Below are 17,840 nucleotides of genomic sequence, written 5' to 3' on the forward strand. Positions count from 1 at the left end.
ATCGTGATCTTCACACCGGGTGCATTCGACCCACACGATTTAGGGCTCTTCAAGCACCCAAGGCGCGAGCAGCAGCTCGCCTTCGCGCAGACCCTGCCTGTCAACGTCATGAGCATATAGTCAATATGAACCCCCTCTTGTTTCTGGCATTAACCTTGATGAAATACCCTGCCAACGCAGCCGAGTGGCTAATCCACGCGTAGGGCTGCTTATCAGCCATGTTCCATCAAAATCTTTATTACTTGAGCAAGAGAACTACCAATATGTATCGGACGCTGCGCAGGTAGCCAGTGTGATGGAGAGACAAAAGCAATATGGGAAAAGACAAAACTTCACCACCATGTGCCGCGTCCTGACTGCTTACAGCATGGATATCGTGGTCGTTTCCATCTTAAAGAAGGGCCGTCGTAGGTCAAACAGATTACAACGACGACGCATGGGATGACTTGATGAAATGCTTCCCTGGCGACCAACACCTATAAACATGAAGTCAAAGTGGCGCTTCCTCTATCAGCTCGCGCCAAGTAATATAGGGATCAACCGTCTACCGACCATTAATGGTCTCGTATGACAACGAAAATGTCCCGAGCAGCCACCAGAGAGATACTGGAAAGGGCCAAATAAGCTTACAGGGTGCGCCTGATCAATATCGCTGCTTTATACAGCACGTGTGCCAACCAGACCATAGATACTACTAAGATCATGGTTCTGACATTTTACAAGGACCTTTGGGCTAAGAAAACAAGATAGGTTAGACGTTCAGGCGGGGCTTACCCTGCTACATAAATCCGCCTGGTTGACAACACCCATGAGAGGTCGCCGGCCGGCTTTGTAGGTTACTAAATGACACGGATACGCAGATTCCACCGACAGTAGAGTGTTGATAGATCCCATGAGTTGTGTTCTTTGCGCCTCCGAGACATATCTCTCCATCGATGTGACAGTTGCTAGCCAGTCATAACTATCCATGGCTGTCCTGCATACACATTGCTTTATTTGGAGAACAAAGACAAACCTTGTGTGGGCTGAGGCGAAGAAAAAGGGTCTGCAGGCAATGAGCAAGGCAAAAGCCAGACTGTCTGGACAAAGAGTCAAAGCTCTATAGCGTTCTTTTGCAGATGACGAAGTCAAACTGACGATCGTCCATGCGTCTTCTTCTATAACGCGACTTCGACGCTGAGGAGGGTTTGTGATATAACCGCCAGAATGTACCTCCTAATTGACCAAGACGCGGCGAAATCTCGGCGGCCAATCGTTACGCCCCGCGGTGCAGGCTGGTTGGTACGCACCGAGCTCCTTCAGAACCATAAGATCAATATGTTCAGGGGGTCACTTCGTTGAAGATCAAGAAGTTGGACTGGCATGAAACAATGATGAAGGGAATTCCTCAGCGCTAGTAGGCTGGCTCGCCTGACCCAGACAAATACTACGAGGGGCCTCATCACGCTTAGCTCAACTAATGATCGGCATTGTCAATTCATGTCTTAACCCCGCTCTTGAGGACTTGTGATCGGGCACAATATCCGGAGCAATGGCCTTTTCACTAGGCCATGAACCGCTAGAGACTCGCAGTCAGCGCCCTTTTCCTCTGGATTTCCCAGGCCGTAGCGGCAAAGTATGAGCCGATTCAAACGCTACATGTTTGTGCATAGGAGGCTCTGTCCTCATGAACCATACGGAGACATAAAAGACCATGATGGTCTAGGAACTTCGCTTGAATCGAGGTAACTCACAAAAGGAGGATTGACCAGGAGAACCTGAAGAAGTTCACGTTGCAACGGCATGGGACAGTTCAAGCCGAGTGGCATATGATTGGCCTTCATCGAGGAGGGAAGAACATGTGCAACACGCAGCGAACAACGGTCCAGAAAGTCATATAAAGATCGTGCGGCATTACTCCCCTGAAGGTCCAATGCGAGAAGGAGTTGGCCTTCATACGGTCAAGGCTAGACAAGATACTCAACGTCTGTGAAGGTGCAGATACAAATAATCAGCCCACATTGTTCATGTTCACATGCGGAAACTGTAATGCAGCCTCGACCCCGGCCGCATATTCATCCATGATCACGCTATCGCCTTCTATACTCAACTAAGACGACTCTGTTCTGCATCCGTCAGAACTATCGAGAGGAGTACCTGATAAGGCTCCAACCTTGCTGTTTCTCTCCCAGCCCCACGCCTCTACTCACAACCTGCGAGCCCGTCCCGAGTCTCTTCGAGGCACGGATCGTGAGCCTGCGAGAGCGGCCTTGTTACGGTATCCATTTATGTCTAGGACTAAGGGCAAGCCATGGGACTTAATGCCTCTCTAAGGGTCTAATATACGACAGCGTCCGGATGGATGCCATCCACGCCGAAAAAGACTACTCCATGTAGGCGTGGGTGCCCGCAGTGTGATGTTGCCTTTCTGGGGGTTGGATATGCTCAAAGGTCGCGCTGTCCCATGCTAGGGTTCTCTGGGTTATTTCTTTACATGCGGTTCTTGATATCTCAAGGCCTAGGAACGAACATATCGTGGTACATATTTCTCTGTGTTCCTTTATGGTTTCAACCTAATATAGGGGAGTGGCATAATAGCAAGGTTGCATTTCGAAAGGCCAGTAAATGCTGTATTCGTAGCTTGCTACAGAGAACCTTGTATACTTGTAAATGCTCAAGTCGAAATCTGAATCTTCTTGCGAACTTGCGCTAGGTCCGGTCATCCCCAGTTAGGGCTTGTAGATCAACCGTAGCAACCACACATATCAGCCGGGAATACGAACCATTTTTGCCAGATCTTTGGCGTCTTCAGCTTAAATATGCCGCCAAACCCAAAGGCATTTTCATCTGAGCATTGTATCCCAAAGCTGCCACTGGCGTCTGAGGCTAACCTGCATGCCAGATGGTAACACAGCCAGGTTGGTGTGGCCTACCACATGCCATTCGTCACGAGAGGGTGCATCAGATCTCATTTTTGCCTAGCTGTTAGACGGTACCCCGCTCCAGCATCACCTGCTCTTCCAGTCATCTGAAGCGAGTGCGTACTTCGATTTTTGGACAATGGAAGCCATCGGAGCCGCCTCTGCCATCCTCGCAGTCGCCGCGGCGGGGGTGCAATGCTCTGTGAAGCTCGTGACTTTCGCAGGACAGATCAAGACAGCGGCGGAGCAGATTACCATCGTCGCGGAGGAAGTGTCGCTCAACGCTAGTATTCTACAGCAACTGGGTGAGTTGGTCAAGGGGAATGGAGATGGGACTAAGCCCTCCCATGGATTAAACGATGGTGATAGCAAGCCTGCGGGCGATACCAAGACTACAGGATCAGCAAAACAGGGTGTTTTCAACGAAACCGGGCTGAAAACGGTCATGGACTTGGTGAGGAAATGTGAAGAGATTTTTGACTCTCTCAGCCGTTCCCTGCGTAAAGCCAGCAAGGAGTTGCTGCATACGGACTCGACGGCCGCGACGTCATCGAGCAAGGTCAAGCTCAGTCGTGCGGAGGTGCTCAAATGGCCGTTCCTTGTTCCGGAGATAGACATGATGCGAAGTGAGCTCAGGAATGTCAAGGGGACGTTGATGCTGATGCTTCAGGTCGCTATGCTGGCTTATTCGAGACGAATGCTGGAGCAGTGAGATCACTCTCAATGATTTTGCTGTAGGATGTCTAGAATATTGTCTGCTAACACCACCAGGTATGGCGAGGATATTCAGCGCAGCACGAAGATTGTTGCGTATTCCAGAGAGGATCAGGAGTTGCTAGTCCGGTCTATCGTTGCGGCGCAGAAAGCCCAAGACGACACTGAAGCACAGAAAACAGCGCAAAGGACTCGAATGTATGTCGTTCCTGGTGTGACTATGAATGCACTTGGTAGAGACTAAACGCACACAGCAGAAACCGAGTGTCGAGCCTAGATAACTACGATGATTTGCCCAGGCATGGTTTCCACGAGGCACAGTGACACCAGACACTGACTCTATCCAAGGGACAAGGAACCGGCCTTTAGTCGAGCATATAATCGACGCAAGAGGTGGGATTATGTCTAGCAGAACAATTCGACGAGAGTGATGGTTTATGCTAAGATACCTCCATCCAGATATCCATCGCCCGCTGCCACTCGTGTCTATACTCCTTCACCATCGCACGTCCTCACCATTCAACGCTTCTCCCCGAAAGCAGTCGTTGCAAACCGCCAGTTCAAGATCGTCTACGATAGCTGCACTCTCAACCTCCCAGATTCGATGGTCCAATCCAAGCTCCAGGAGTGCAAGGAGTCATCAAACACGACCGTGTTTGACCAGCTGGATGCCCTGGAATTGGATGAAAGCGAAGTGCTAGAATCCTGGTTCGCTGAAAAAGGTTGGGACATTCTGCACGGATGGAGGCTGGAGTGGATCCAGCTCGGCGACTATCATACCCTCATCCAAGGCGTTGAACATATCAAGGCCAGAACCCTAACGTTGATCCTGAGCGGCGTCCCTCGATGGGCTTCACGGTCCGAGAAGAGTTCAGAGCAAGCACAAAACAAAGCAACGTGGATAAAAGTAAGATGGAACAGCTTTTCCTGCTTCAATTGCGCTGACACAAGCATAACCAGGTTCATCGAAAGCACCTCCTTCCGGATACACTAATAGCATATCAGCTTCCGTGGGATTGGGACGAGGTATGCATAGCTGAAACCTTGGACTTTACGAGTTACCACATTTTAGATGCAATGCTTACTCCAGAAAGACTGATGGCAACTACATCATAATCAAGACATGGATTCCGGAAGACCTTCAAGAAGAGCTGTTTGATCATACCCGACAACTCCGGGAGGGCAAACTCAAGGCACAGAGCCCAAGCGCTCTAATTGAATTGAAGGTTAACGACCGGAAGAAGGATCTGATGCATCTCAGGCGCTCGTTCGGGTTCACCAGTCGGTTCGTCTCGAAGATTCGACAATCAATGGGCGTGAAGGAAGAACACAAGATATATAAGCAAGAAAAGAAGGAGGAAAAGAAGCAAGAGGAAGAAAGCGATGAAGGCGAATATACTGAGGCCTTTGTTATGACCGATGAAGCACACGACATGATCGATGCTCTGTTAGCTAAATATACCATGTAGTGTTTCTTTCTTTGTCCTTCAGCTATATTCCTTTATTCAACACTTGCGATTGTACCTGAAAGGCTAGCGAGTAGACGGTAACCTTGTCCGAGACTCCTCGTCCTCCTTATCCGCATACCCAACCCCCTTGATGGTATCGCCGTACGAAATATCCCTGATGGGGCATGGTTGGCTTCAGTTCTAGATTGCCTCAATGGTGAGCCTTGTAGATTCCACTATCAAGGCCTAGAATACAAGCAACAGGTTTCAAGCCCGTAAAACGCCTGCCCACTAGTTACCAGTTCTGGAAGATCTCACGAGCTTCCATTATACTTATTTGGTGCAGTGGAGTCAGGTTGCTCAAGCAGTAGCAGCTTCCTCTCAGACACATCCTCCGCCACTGTGACTAGGGTGATGACGACTGCTATTTGTGAACTGAGACGTTGGATGATAAGGCAGCAAATTTATGAAGAGTATAGAGGAATAGACTACAGGATTAGCATGGGGTTTCTTGGTAGAATCCTAAGCGGGGACAGCATAGCATCAGCCCTGACGGCGGGACTGGAATAATACTTTCATCCGCGGGCTTGTTTCTTTGTATCTTAGGGCGTATAACGAGAAGAATCAGTGCCCTCGTCCCTAGCAAATTACAAAATTGCCCCTTTATATATGCGGCTGCAGGCATAGTGGAGTAAATTCCATTGCTAGGTCCTTAATAACGCTGTTTCCAACCCATCTTGCGCCTCCAGTGCCAAACGGCGTCGGTACAGGGCCGTAGTATGACATATGATGAATTGGGGAATGCAGAGAGCTCAAACGAAAAGAGAGACCCCGCTGCCACTTAGCCTATAGGGATCCCCGACAATAGCTCAGCGGTCATGTAAACGAGTGATAAAGAGTGAACGAGCACCAAAAGGAAACTCAAGTCCACAGGATAAAGCGAATTTACCAAGGGAAGGGCTTGGACGCCCAAATTGCAACCATCTGGAACTTGGAGGTGCAGCGCGAGCAGTAAAGCGAATGGCCGGGGCTCGGGCCCGTGGGTCCATTGTTCAGGATATCAAGCATGAAATCCTTGTTGTGGATGCCAATGTAGAAGGCGTTGTGGACGAGGTCATCTAGACCGGAGTGCTTCCCGCAGCAAGAGCAGACCTCACGGTCCTCCATCATGAGATTTCCGGTGCGCGTGATCTCGGATGCTATGGGTGGGGCCTATCAGTATAAAGTGAAAACAAATACAATAAGAATCAGCCACGGGGGTCTAACCAGGGACACCGAGCATTTCGGCGATGTGGGCACGCTCGGTCTCGGTCAGGAGCCAGCGGTAGGCCTTGTCGCCGTCCTCGCTGGTAATCACTTCCGAGGGGCTGGGGACGTCCATGGGGAGGTCGTGGGCTGGAAGGACTTGGACGGGATCCATTGCTTAACTTGGGTGTTGGACTAGAAGATGGAGATATGAAAGCTATGTGCTGAGTGTTGAGGGTTATGGAAAGAAGTCAGAGCCCTGACTCACAGATCAATGGTTCACCCTACCTCTACTGGTCTATTCAGCCAGTTCCGCGCATTCCGTATGGTGTAGATCGTTCTGGTCTGATCTGAATTGCTTCTAGGAGTAAGTCCAACCAGGTGCTAGCGAGCACGTCATGACTGGCAGCTCGAGTAGATGGGTTCGCTCACAGGTCAGACCACTTCAGATGCGGACACAAAAGCTTATCCGGTTCACACGCCAAAACTAACAGAATCTGTCCTAAGTTATTGGTCCTAAACCCTTCCACGCCCACCCAAGTACAGCCCCAGGTCCAGCTTCAGGACGGAGCTTTAGAGCAAAACTCAACCCCTCGCCGAATTCTGCGCTCAGTAGCATTAGGATGAAGATCTGTACTTGTAAGCTTCACCATAATAGCTACTGCTTGCAGTACTCCGCACAGGATTTGCCCACCAGCAAAAGCAATATGTGCAAATCAGCCCATATATAGAGGCAGGCCAGCCACCTCGTCACAAAAGCTGCATGTAAAATTGTATGCCTTGGAAGCCCCGCCTCAGGGTTAAATATCCCTGCATTTTGATTATAACCTGGCCCAGGGCGCCAGAGAGCTCTAATGTACGACGATCCTCGACTCTCAGCAAGTGGTCAAACCACCGAGTGCCGGGCGATTTACGGCCTTTCTCAGACTGTTCCTAAGCAGAGAAGGCGAACGAAAGAAAAAGCACAAGAGCTAGGTATGATCACAGGCTGAGGACTACCTACAAGCGTGCAAGACATGCAAGGGGACTAGAACCGAAGGCGGGGCCCATACAAAGAGCCCAACCCGCCTGCCCGACACGGTCCTGAGTGTGCACATCAGCTGCATTGGAAGTCCCGGCAGTCCATGAGTAAATCTGTCACACACAATAGCGAAGAACCACCGGGATTGGTAAAAGGGTGGTTCGTAAACTCGATAGTAAATGCAGCATGATGTAGTTGTGCAGCAGTATTCAGCGTTGCACTGCGGAAAAAATATCCGCCAACCAGGTCCTATCAATGCGTTCGAGGGTCAAAGCACCAAGGTAGAAGGAGCGGCAGCATCGGGGATGGTGTTGGTACATTCCCGAATTTAAATACTGCCTGTGCTCAGGCCTAGCAAGAATACCCCAGGCAGGATCATCTGTGAAGAAGAAAGGTAAGGGGAATACCATTATCAAGCAAGAACAGTGCCTCTTTTTAGACGGCCAAGTCGGGGTGCTAGTGTATATAAGTTACCATGCAAGTAAAGCAGCAACAGTCAATGACAGAATATGGTGTTTTCCTGGAATACCATAGTTAGACCATAGGATGCGCACAGGTCCTGTTCTAGAGCTTAAGCAAAAGCAAAAGGCAAGATGATGGAGATGGATCCTCACAAGTCAAGGAAGCTGACAGCGGCTACTTATTGGCTGATATCTCAAACCGGACACCAGGGCGTACGCTTTTCCCTCCTTTTCTTCACGTTTCAACATTTAGCTAGCCATATGCGAGATACAAAATCTGCAGACGGAGGAATGCCAGACTTCAGCTTAGGTTGACAACCTACTCCCTTACCTTTTGATCCCACAAACTCCTCACAGTAACATCATTTTGCCACTCCTCATCCGAAGTAGCCTGCTGGACCACAAACCGAACTTCCTTCTTCTGTCCCGGAACAAGAACGAATGCATTCTCCTCAAAATAGCCAACCAGACCGGCCGGGTAGTCGAGCCATGTATATAGAGACACGCCGGATTTCGCTTCCACGGTGAATATTTCGGTTTCGGAGTCATAGGTGAGCTCGAGCTCGGCGTCTAGTATCGCAAGATCCTTCGGAAATACAGGTGTAAAGTAGTTTTCGTGGCTGAATGAGGTGACTACTTCGGAGTTCGGGAGGCTGCCTTGTCCGGAGAGGGAGAGGATGAGGATTGCATCTTTCAGGTCCGCTAACTTCAGATCGTGCATGCTGGTGCTGTAGAGATTCGTCGTGTTGATAGCCCCAACTGTAAACTCGAGCGTACTCGGTGTGCCAGCGTTATCCGTGATGGGTTGTCCAGAAAGAGTAAACCATGTCAGATCGACAGTGCCTGTTGCGGACTCCCAAAGGTCTGATGTAACGTAGATTTCCAGATCGCCCGTGGTGTAGTTGAAGAACGGAGATACAATGATAGGTTCATAAATATCTCGAGCAATGTAATGCAGCACCTTCCAGCGACCATCGTACTCGATTCCCGCCCAGGTTGGTGCTTGCCACTGGTCCTCAAGCTGCCAGTACAGTGAGCCTAGCTGTCTCTCTGGCCTTCCACTACCCCTGCGGTAGAACTGAATTTGGGACTTATAGAAGTCCGCCTGGAAGAGCTGTGTTGCATAACACCAGGCACTAAAGTTGGCAATGGAGTCTGATTTCTCGGGAATGGGATAGTAGCGTTCAACGCCAAGTGTCATCTCTGCCATGCCACGGGCTGAGTTATGCGTTTGCCCGAATCCAGGGGATGGATAATGGCGATTACGGGTAACGACCACGGTGCTGTTGAAATATAGGTCTTCGGGGTCAACAGCTTGCTGCCACGTCTGCAAACTGGGCATGCTGTGGAATCCGAACTCGTTGGCAAAGCGTCCGACTGGGTAGATGGAGTAGTCGAAAGAGACGCTGGTGTCGTAGTTGTAGTAGTCTGTGTCGCCATAGTAGGATCCTGGTTCAGTCTTTTCGTATCTCTGGGTCATCGGTACAGTGGCGGAGAGGTTGACACTTGTATATCCTTCAGTGGTGCTACTGGGAGAGTACGAGATGGAGCGGGTGTTTTCGTACACCAGGGGCAGAATGAGGCTGATGTATAACTTTTCGTACTCTGCGAGATACTTCGGAAAGTTTTTGGGGTCGGCTTGTTCTGTAAGTGAAAGCATCAGGCTCTCGATCTCGTTCCCACCGGCCCAGAGAGCGAGGGAGGGATGGTGGTTTACCCGTCGTACATTATGTACCACTTCCTTAGCGACATTATCAAGAAAGTCGTCGTCCACAGGGTACATAGCGTCGCTGAACTGGAACTCACTCCACAACAGGATGCCTCTTTCGTCTGCCAAGTCGTAGATAAAGTCAGGGAGGTATGCACCTGAAGACCAGATCCGCAACATATTCTGGTTACCAGCGACGACTGCATCAAACAATCGAGCCATTTTTTCTTTGGTAACCCGAGGCCAGAATGTATCAGGTGGAATGAAGTTAGATCCTTTGGCGTAAAACTCTTTTCCGTTGACCTCGAAATGCCAGTTCGCGCCAGGCGCAATGCCTTGAGCTAGCTGGCTCTCTGTGATGTTGCGCTGGTTGAGAAATATTGTCCTAAAGCCAGCTTGTTTAGTTACCCGAGCTACTTCTTCGGAGCCCTCGTAGGCGGTTATTGTGATGTTGTATAATGTTTGATCACCCAGGCCTGATGGCCACCACAGCTCTGGAAGTAGGCTGTCGAGGACTGTTACACCTGAAACAGAGCATCCAGCCACAGTCACCTCATCCACAGTTCGCTTGGCCAAAATTTCACCCGAGTCAAGGCTCTGAACCTGGACTGATAGTCCTGGGCTCGTTGGGAGCCTACCCAGAAAGTCAATGCTGGCATTGACTACCCAAGGCTGGTATTGGTCGGGGGGAAGATGGTTAATTTGGCCCTGTCTATAGATGTCCAAGTACGAATTCAGAACGTGGGCATCTCCGGAACTCTCAAGCTGAACGATATAAGCCGGTTTCCAAATGCCGGCGGGAGCAAAGGCAGGGCCCCAGTCCCAGCCAAAATCGGACTGTTGCTTGCGCATAAACCAGCGATTGGGGTATTGGGAGGTGAGCTGAACGGGCCATTCTAAACACATCAGCTCGTGTTCTCAGCTAAGAGAAAGAGTCAGCAACACGTACTTGGAGAGCTCGGATCTTCGGCAATTGCGTTGACGGTTTTCGGGGCGCTCGCAAAGTCAATATTCAATACCGGCTCTTCCTTACACTCTTTCAGAACAGAGGATACATCGAAAGCGTACTGGCGAAACTGGTTGTTTGTGGAAGAGACGAGTTGTCCGCAGAAAAAGATGGTCGCAAACGTATCCAAGCCTTCAAACACAAGCCAAGTAGAGTCGAACTCTTCCTGCCTACTGAGATTTAGGCTCCACTTTGTTATGAAAGCTGGAGCCAAAGACTGTGGGTGTCTTACAGATTGGGAATGGGTTCACTAGAATATGTCCAGTCCTCTTCTCCGACCCAGCGATACTTGATCTCGTTCAGGCCATAGTAGCTATAGACGGCTGAGCGACTAATTGCTTGCTTGAGAACTTTTATTACTTACGGATCATCTGTTCTTGACGTTAGTGGAATTCACGACCAGCATACGGGGCGCTGCGTACCAATTATGCCGGCGTTGAACAAATCCAGATGTGCTTGGGAAGGTATAGACGCCGGGACTGAGATGTTCAAGCCAGGGTTCGATAGAGTCCAGCCAACACCGCCCAAATTGAAAACCTGAGGGCTTGAGCTGACTGCGAAATTAGGAACCAAGATGGCCTGATCTGCTAGACCTTGAAAGTCCATTGTGGTGTATCCTCCACAGAGTAGTTGACGTTGAGTAAGAATTATGTACTATCGCTCAACGCACGGCAACATCGTCGTGGTGGGAAGCGGAGGGATGGCCGTGGTGAAAGAGGGGAAGCAATGGAGGATCATCAGGAAGCTTATGTGCGTCACCTCCGGTCCTGCATCGAACAGCAGCTCAACGAATAGTTGCGCCCATTCGGTTGCATTCCCCCAGGATCACGAGTCAGGAACAGTTCCACGCCACCAGCCTTTTCGTTCGTCAGGTAAAGCCACTGATAGAGCACGCTGAGGCTTTGTATATCTTTCAGCATCGAAGAAGACGAACTACAAGGCGACAAAAGCTGGGGTGGGGATGGAGCAGTTGGAGAATGATGCGGAGTTGATTGCCTGATCCTACGTTAGTGCCTGAGGCGTGAACATTTTTCTTGATTCTGGGCTCAGCTTCCGCCGGCGTGTCTGATCCCTCATTCTCCCCTGCTCCAGTCTCCCTCACAACACAGCAATCATGTCTTCCAAACCATTATGGAGAAGCTTAAACCTTACAACCGCGCGCCGGTTGACTCGCGCTGAAATCCCATATCGCTGTTTCTCGTGCTCTCGGCGGACGCTCGACTCCAAGTCCGATCAGGACCGAATGACCCATTTTGGCTTCACAAACGTGCCGGAAGACAAGAAGGAGTCAATGGGTATGTCTCTTGGCTTACTTCCAGTATTCGCTCGCAAATTTCTGCTAACATCGCTGTCGTACAGTTGGCCAAGTATTCAGCTCCGTCGCTTCATCGTACGACACCATGAACGATCTCATGTCAATGGGTATCCATCGCATATGGAAAGACCATTTCGTCCGCTCATTGAACCCCGGATCCGCTCTTCCCTCCCGCGACGCCGACTCTAACGGACAAGGCTGGAACATCCTCGACATCGCAGGTGGAACTGGCGACATCGCATTCCGCATGCTGGACCACGCGACCAACATCAACCACGATACCAAAACCCGAGTCACAATCGCCGATATCAACCCTGATATGCTAGCGGAAGGGAAGAAGCGCAGCATTGCGACTCCATACTACAACTCCGAACGTCTTTCTTTCATGCAGGGCAACGCGCAGAGCATGCCCTCCATTCCAGATAGCTCAGTGGACCTCTACACCGTGGTCTTTGGTATCCGAAACTTCACCGATAAACAGGCGGCTCTCGAAGAGGCTCACCGTGTATTGAAGCCGGGTGGTGTGTTTGCGTGCATGGAGTTCAGCAAGGTGGACAATGAGCTGTTCAACACCATCTACAAGCAGTGGAGTTTCAGCGCGATTCCTCTGATCGGTCAGCTGGTCGCGGGAGACCGGGAGAGCTACCAATACCTCGTCGAGAGTATCGAAAAGTTCCCCAGTCAGGAGGAGTTTAGGGGAATGATTCAGAAGGCTGGATTCTTGATCCCCGGGCGTGGTTTTGAGAACCTTACGGGCGGAATCGCGGCCATCCACAAGGGCATCAAACCGCTAACCAAGGCTTAGAGCCCCCCCGGGCGGGGTTGTTCAATAGTAATGTATACTAGTAGACAAATGTATATTACCCTGTAATCTGTACTCAATATTGCTTCCTCCGATATCCGCTGGCAGCCCGAGTTCTCCGAGTAGGCTATCTTTATCGCAAAGTGGGGAGGGTGAAGGATCGCCTTTAGCATCAGAATCGCCTCCGATGAGGTGATTCGCCTTCTCAGTCTCGCTGCATTAGCTTGCCTCGCTTATTCCATACAATTGCATCGGAGCAGATCTTCGCATGCAAGATGTTACATCTATTGTTCCCCTAATTCGATTATCAATCAGGAGTCGAGCCGTCGGAGGGAAGTAGTGAATTTTTCTTTATCGCCGAAAAGCTCCATGCCATCCGATTGCGATCTTTGATAGGCTCTCCACTTCCCTAGAGTCTCGTCTTTCGGGGGCCTTTTTGCCCCTCCTCCACTTCTCCTCGCCCTGACACGAGATCCAAGACCTTTTCTCAGGTCTGCTCCCCCGGGAGAAGACTGTCTTCTCTATTTTTGCCTCCGTCGAGAATGCCATCATGACCATGGGGCACTTCAAGCAGCCGTACCGCATCCCGCTCGGGTCCGCCATGCCCACCTCAAGCGCATCCATCCAGGACGACTTTGCCCGCCTTCCGATGACCCCTCCGGAGCCGGCTGATGGTGTCCTGTCTGTTCCTAAAGATGCTGCCTCTGTTACTACTGCCCTGCAGGTGATTTCCACAGAACGCGCAGCCCTCACGCATTTGGAGCGTCTGTATCAGACCGATCAGCTTGCGCAGGACCACCTTGCCCGCGCGGTACACCAGATTGTGCGCACCATTCAGAATGGGGGGAAATTGGTGTGTTGCGGGGTTGGCAAGAGTGGGAAGATTGCCCAGAAGTTGGAGGCTACTATGAATAGTTTGGGAATCTACAGCACCTTCTTACACCCAACAGAGGCCTTACACGGAGACCTAGGCATGATCCGGCCGGTGAGTACACCCAGATCTATACCTACCAACACAGACTGACAATAAATCCTCCAGAATGACACCCTCCTTCTAATCTCCTTCTCCGGACGCACCCCAGAGCTACTCCTTCTCCTCCCCCACATCCCACCAACCGTCACGGTCATCGCCTTAACTTCCCACCTCCACCCCTCCACCTGCCCGCTCCTATCCTTCCACACCTCCGACAAGGCCATCCTCCTCCCAGCGCCCATCCACGAAGACGAAGAGACCTCAATTGGCGTCTGCGCGCCAACATCATCCACAACCGTCGCCCTATCTCTCGGCGACGCCCTAGCAATCGCCACAGCCCGCAGGTTACACAACACCCCCGGCCGCGGCCCAGCAGAAGTCTTCAAGAGCTACCATCCCGGCGGCGCAATCGGAGCCGCATCGACAGCCTCAACACCACTAAGCATGTCCATGTCCGGCGTCTCCTTCAGCTCAACATCCACCCCCTCAGAGTACCTCCCAGTCCGCGAACAATCACCTCCAGCACCATCAATAACGGACCTTATCACGGCACCCTTCAACCAAATCCCTACAGTCTCCAGCTCCGGTCCCATCCGGCTTCTCGACGTCCTCCTCACCGCAATCCAGCACCCGAACTCGAAATCCTGGGTGTGGGTGTCTCCATCCGTCATCGTTGCCCCGCGGCAGCTCCGATATATCTCGCAGGGCTACGTGGACATGGATATTTCCTCGCAAGTAGCGAACTTCCCATACTTCGCGCCTCGGGACCGCTGGCACTTTATCTCGTCCGAGTGCTCGGTGGAGCAGGCGCGTAGGCTTATCCCGCCAGACGTCGACAAGACGGTCATTGCGGTTGTCCGCGGCGAAGACTATGATGATATCCTAGGACTTTTGGAAGTTGAGGATCTATGGGATGAGAACAACGACTAACACATTCTCTTCCCCTATCTGGTTTTGAGATAGGGCGTCTTTTATGTCTTTATCTATTTTCTCTATTGTTCTAGAGCTTTGCTTCGCTTTTCAGCTTTTTTTCTTGTGGCTATCTGTTTTCTGCAGAATCATGCTATGCTATGCCATCTACCAGCTATAATCTAGCTACATCTAGTTATCATCTCACTTGGGAGGTACCACTGTTGTTCCGTCGCGGTGTCCAAGGATGCTGAGGTTGCTACCTATCTAATCCTGTCCCTCGCATTTTTGCGGTTTTTAACTCCTCACTCTGGATCCTATCACGATGTATATGAATTCCATGTCTGTTTTTCTTTTCCATTTCGTCAGTTTTACTCTTATTACTTTCATATTTACCCAGTTGTTTTTGTGGGCATCCCCGAGTTTTCCCGATATATATATTTCTCGCCACTTTGATCTACATGCATGTGATTGTCAACATAGAGAGGTCCTCTCAGAGTATTCGTTTCTGCAATTGTGTTTACATAGACGTTCTTGGAAGGGTTGGGGGATATATACCAGCTTCATTGGTATTGCTTGCGCATATTTTCTTGCTCTTTTTTTTCTCGGGGGGCATATCCATACTCGATGGTTGTCTCGTACTTGGACTCGGCGTTCAACGTTAATTATTGGTCACACACCATATATATAGATATAGATATATCTATCCTACAAAGTACAAAGCTTGTTATTTATTTGTTTGTTCATTTTTTTTGGTAATCAAAATCCCGACCCTTGTATATACATTTAGCCCGAGCTGGATTGTATTGAGCCAGATCCAGCTCCTGAGGTCTAGGTCTACCGGCCCTCTATCTAGATATCGGTACATAAAAACACTGAAAGGGTATAACTTCAAAACGAAAAAGAGGATCAAGAACGCGAGATGTAAACGCCGGCATTGGAAGAGAGAAAAGTTTCATGCTAATAAGATCGTAAGGGGTCGAGGTGTGCGAAGTGACGGAGATGCGCACGGCCGGAACAAGGTAGGCTGTCGGAAGCAAAGCCGAGGGTGAGAGCGATGGACGCCGTGGCTAACTGCTTCTTCTGGTCCATTAAAAATGGACCGAATGATCAAGGTGCATTGGAAACCGTAAAAACGCGCGCACGGTGATCAGAAGACAATGGGTGCGTTCGGGGATTTAACCCCGGTAGCTCAGTAAGAACAACAGAAAATGCCGCGTCAAGCCATACGCACGCCGTTCAATTATTTCAGCGAAGATATACCGTGTGTATGCTTGGCTGGATTCGACATGGTCTTATGGTGCGCTTGATCTCAAAACCCTGTAAAGTGACTCATTACTTCGTCAACTGGCTCGTGTTGAATGTTGAGGACCGGTTCGTTTAATTTGACGCTGCCGATTCCTCCTTGGCCTTGCCCTTTTCGTTCGCTTGTTGCGTCGTGCCATCATCCATGTAGAGACCGTTTTCATAGATGTACTTGATAACAGGGTCGGGAATCAGATAGCGAACGCTCATGTCTCTCCTGAGGAACAGACGGATCTTTGTGCTACTGACGTCGTTCTGGATGAGCTGTTGAATAACGTGAATGTTTTTCTTCCATGGTTGCAAGGCCGCAAGAGCCTCGTCGATGTCTGTGCCGCTTCGCTCAACGATAAACGTCTATATTCGCTGTTAGTGTATTGCCCGACTCGACCGACCCAGAGCAACATACCCCATACTGGCCGAGAATGTGATCCAAATCCTTCTCGCTCCAAACTCCGGGCGTTGACATAGTGTGAACAAGATCCGCTCCGGCCAAGAGCACAACCTGTACCGGCTTCCGAGAGCCGTTGCCGGTATCAATTCCCCCTCGGACCGTATTTATCTCGTAATCAAAATGATCCAACACAATAGCAGTTGGCTGGTATTCCTTGTGCGTCGGTTCCCAAGTATCCACCATCAACCAGTTCGAGGTCTTCTCAACCGCCTTCGAGCACATCGCAACCCTACAAGCCATAATGGTTAGTAATCATGACGAATCGGCGAGTAAGCCGGAAATTAGAGAGAGAGCTCACCTGTGCTCTGCACTAGCCAGACCGGCTTTGCGGTAGGCGTCTGAGACTGGTGAAAGGTAGCCTCCGATGATCTCGAAGTCGGTGCTGAGTTTGACGTAATCGGCCGCCATCTCGAACATGCGCAGGTGCAGGAAGGTTATAGGCGAAAATGAACCGCAAGCGACGAGCAACAAGGGCGTCTTCTCCGGGTCGTCCATCACACGTTTCAGGCGGTTTTCTGGAAAGGCATAATCCTCGGTGGGTGTCGCAGGGGCGGGAGGCGGTTGGTGGGCGTTATCGCCCTGTGCTAGGGTGGTTCCGGTCATGGTGGAGGAGTGTAGGTGCGGTGGTATCGGCAGTGCAAGAGAGATGGAAATTGCAACTTTCAGTTGAGGCACGGCGAAGTAGTCATAGATTGGAACAGGCACAGAATGAGAACGAGGGAAGATAATAGCCGGAGGGAGCAGGGCAGGCTGGATGCGGGCGGATAGCCAGTGTTAGTCAGCGCTTGTGTGGGGGAGAAAAGAAAAGAGGGGAAATTTTCGCCGGATCAAAGCGGGCCTGTTCCTATTCTGGCCCTCGGAGAAGAACGCTCTGATCACATCATTCTACTACACGCTCCGGAGGGTTAACAACTTGACGTAGGGTATGAACAGAAGATTTCATATACTTGTGCGTTGTACGCGTTACATCTCTCAGGCTGACGACTTGTAGGCAGCCCAGGCGTAGGCAGAGGCAGCAGCAACAACAGCACGTGATGCTAGATATATTTCTCGGAGTATACTCCGGAGGACGCTTCCCCGTCGCGGAATTCTACCGGTACAGTTCTTACCCCACTTAGATCTAACTACTACTTTAACCTTCCAGCTGCTGCAATTTGTTTCAACGTTGTGTGTGCGGACTGCGGAGTGAGCCATAGCTCCCTGGTTTACCGCTCTACTGCCTGAGGCAGTATCCGTAGCTGAGAGATGAGAGTCGAGTACAAGTGCCTAGCTGGGTATGTACCAAATCGGATACGGCGAAGTGTGTTTGTTTTGACATGCAGTGTGCAATGGGGAATCTGGAACATGGATGGGCTTGTTATTCCTAGCACACAATGCGTAGCTTCTACAAGTGTCCCCAGCATGAAAGGACGGCTCACAGGTGTGGTTTTCACCTGGTAGTGATACAGCTTCATTAGCAGATTGCCGTTGGCAAGACCACCGGATAGCTAATCAATATTGCGCTCAGTCTGGCTATGAAACCCCGCATCTGACCTACGACTCCGCGGTGAAAATAAATAGAAGAATAGAGATGGCTGTTGTT

General features: G+C 50.5%; 6 protein-coding genes across 6 annotated transcripts; 3 read left to right on the forward strand and 3 right to left on the reverse strand.

Annotated features, from left to right (window-relative positions):
- Positions 1-3,039: 3,039 nt before the first annotated feature.
- BJY04DRAFT_214411 (uncharacterized protein) lies at positions 3,040-5,083 on the forward strand (the record flags this gene model as incomplete). The annotated part of the gene is made up of 5 exons (XM_073715207.1): positions 3,040-3,608; positions 3,672-3,812; positions 4,074-4,521; positions 4,575-4,640; positions 4,709-5,083. 5 exons carry the CDS (start codon positions 3,040-3,042, stop codon positions 5,081-5,083), a joined length of 1,599 nt encoding a protein of 532 aa, XP_073575433.1.
- Positions 5,084-5,765: 682 nt separating this feature from the next.
- On the reverse strand, positions 5,766-6,771 carry BJY04DRAFT_180082 (RBP protein). Its single transcript, XM_073710004.1, has 2 exons — positions 6,329-6,771; positions 5,766-6,261 (listed from the first exon to the last, which is right to left on the reverse strand). Exons 1-2 carry the CDS (start codon positions 6,480-6,482, stop codon positions 6,008-6,010), a joined length of 408 nt encoding a protein of 135 aa, XP_073575434.1. The 5' UTR covers positions 6,483-6,771; the 3' UTR covers positions 5,766-6,007.
- Positions 6,772-7,923: 1,152 nt separating this feature from the next.
- BJY04DRAFT_136607 (beta-mannosidase mndA) lies at positions 7,924-11,458 on the reverse strand. The gene is made up of 5 exons (XM_073708603.1): positions 10,926-11,458; positions 10,868-10,874; positions 10,736-10,816; positions 10,447-10,673; positions 7,924-10,393 (listed from the first exon to the last, which is right to left on the reverse strand). Exons 1-5 carry the CDS (start codon positions 11,107-11,109, stop codon positions 8,109-8,111), a joined length of 2,784 nt encoding a protein of 927 aa, XP_073575435.1. The 5' UTR covers positions 11,110-11,458; the 3' UTR covers positions 7,924-8,108.
- A 7-nt stretch (positions 11,459-11,465) lies between these two features.
- BJY04DRAFT_180090 (class I SAM-dependent methyltransferase) lies at positions 11,466-12,715 on the forward strand. Its single transcript, XM_073710005.1, has 2 exons — positions 11,466-11,798; positions 11,863-12,715. Exons 1-2 carry the CDS (start codon positions 11,618-11,620, stop codon positions 12,621-12,623), a joined length of 942 nt encoding a protein of 313 aa, XP_073575436.1. The 5' UTR covers positions 11,466-11,617; the 3' UTR covers positions 12,624-12,715.
- A 206-nt stretch (positions 12,716-12,921) lies between these two features.
- BJY04DRAFT_136634 (uncharacterized protein) lies at positions 12,922-14,675 on the forward strand. Its single transcript, XM_073708604.1, has 2 exons — positions 12,922-13,605; positions 13,660-14,675. The coding sequence occupies exons 1-2, from the start codon at positions 13,171-13,173 to the stop codon at positions 14,521-14,523; spliced, it is 1,299 nt and encodes a 432-aa protein (XP_073575437.1). The 5' UTR covers positions 12,922-13,170; the 3' UTR covers positions 14,524-14,675.
- A 564-nt stretch (positions 14,676-15,239) lies between these two features.
- BJY04DRAFT_180092 (nicotinamide/nicotinic acid mononucleotide adenylyltransferase) lies at positions 15,240-17,358 on the reverse strand. Its single transcript, XM_073710006.1, has 3 exons — positions 16,557-17,358; positions 16,214-16,487; positions 15,240-16,161 (listed from the first exon to the last, which is right to left on the reverse strand). The coding sequence occupies exons 1-3, from the start codon at positions 16,859-16,861 to the stop codon at positions 15,883-15,885; spliced, it is 858 nt and encodes a 285-aa protein (XP_073575438.1). The 5' UTR covers positions 16,862-17,358; the 3' UTR covers positions 15,240-15,882.
- Positions 17,359-17,840: the final 482 nt, after the last annotated feature.

This window comes from Aspergillus karnatakaensis, assembly GCF_047715665.1.
Source record: "Aspergillus karnatakaensis strain CBS 102800 unplaced genomic scaffold BJY04scaffold_6, whole genome shotgun sequence".
NCBI lineage: Eukaryota > Fungi > Ascomycota > Eurotiomycetes > Eurotiales > Aspergillaceae > Aspergillus > Aspergillus karnatakaensis.

Coding starts and splice junctions, on each gene's coding strand:
- BJY04DRAFT_180090 (XM_073710005.1), top strand. CDS start 11,618: ATGTCTTCCAAACCATTATGGAGAAGCTTAAACCTTACAACCGCGCGC. Junction 11,799..11,862: donor AGACAAGAAGGAGTCAATGG/GTATGTCTCTTG, acceptor GCTGTCGTACAG/TTGGCCAAGTATTCAGCTCC.
- BJY04DRAFT_136607 (XM_073708603.1), bottom strand. CDS start 11,109: ATGGACTTTCAAGGTCTAGCAGATCAGGCCATCTTGGTTCCTAATTTC. Junction 10,674..10,735: donor AGTGAACCCATTCCCAATCT/GTAAGACACCCA, acceptor AAATCTCAGTAG/GCAGGAAGAGTTCGACTCTA. Junction 10,394..10,446: donor CGAAGATCCGAGCTCTCCAA/GTACGTGTTGCT, acceptor TGATGTGTTTAG/AATGGCCCGTTCAGCTCACC.
- BJY04DRAFT_136634 (XM_073708604.1), top strand. CDS start 13,171: ATGACCATGGGGCACTTCAAGCAGCCGTACCGCATCCCGCTCGGGTCC. Junction 13,606..13,659: donor ACCTAGGCATGATCCGGCCG/GTGAGTACACCC, acceptor TAAATCCTCCAG/AATGACACCCTCCTTCTAAT.
- BJY04DRAFT_180082 (XM_073710004.1), bottom strand. CDS start 6,482: ATGGATCCCGTCCAAGTCCTTCCAGCCCACGACCTCCCCATGGACGTC. Junction 6,262..6,328: donor CGAAATGCTCGGTGTCCCTG/GTTAGACCCCCG, acceptor CCCCACCCATAG/CATCCGAGATCACGCGCACC.
- BJY04DRAFT_180092 (XM_073710006.1), bottom strand. CDS start 16,861: ATGACCGGAACCACCCTAGCACAGGGCGATAACGCCCACCAACCGCCT. Junction 16,488..16,556: donor CTGGCTAGTGCAGAGCACAG/GTGAGCTCTCTC, acceptor TATGGCTTGTAG/GGTTGCGATGTGCTCGAAGG. Junction 16,162..16,213: donor ACATTCTCGGCCAGTATGGG/GTATGTTGCTCT, acceptor CAGCGAATATAG/ACGTTTATCGTTGAGCGAAG.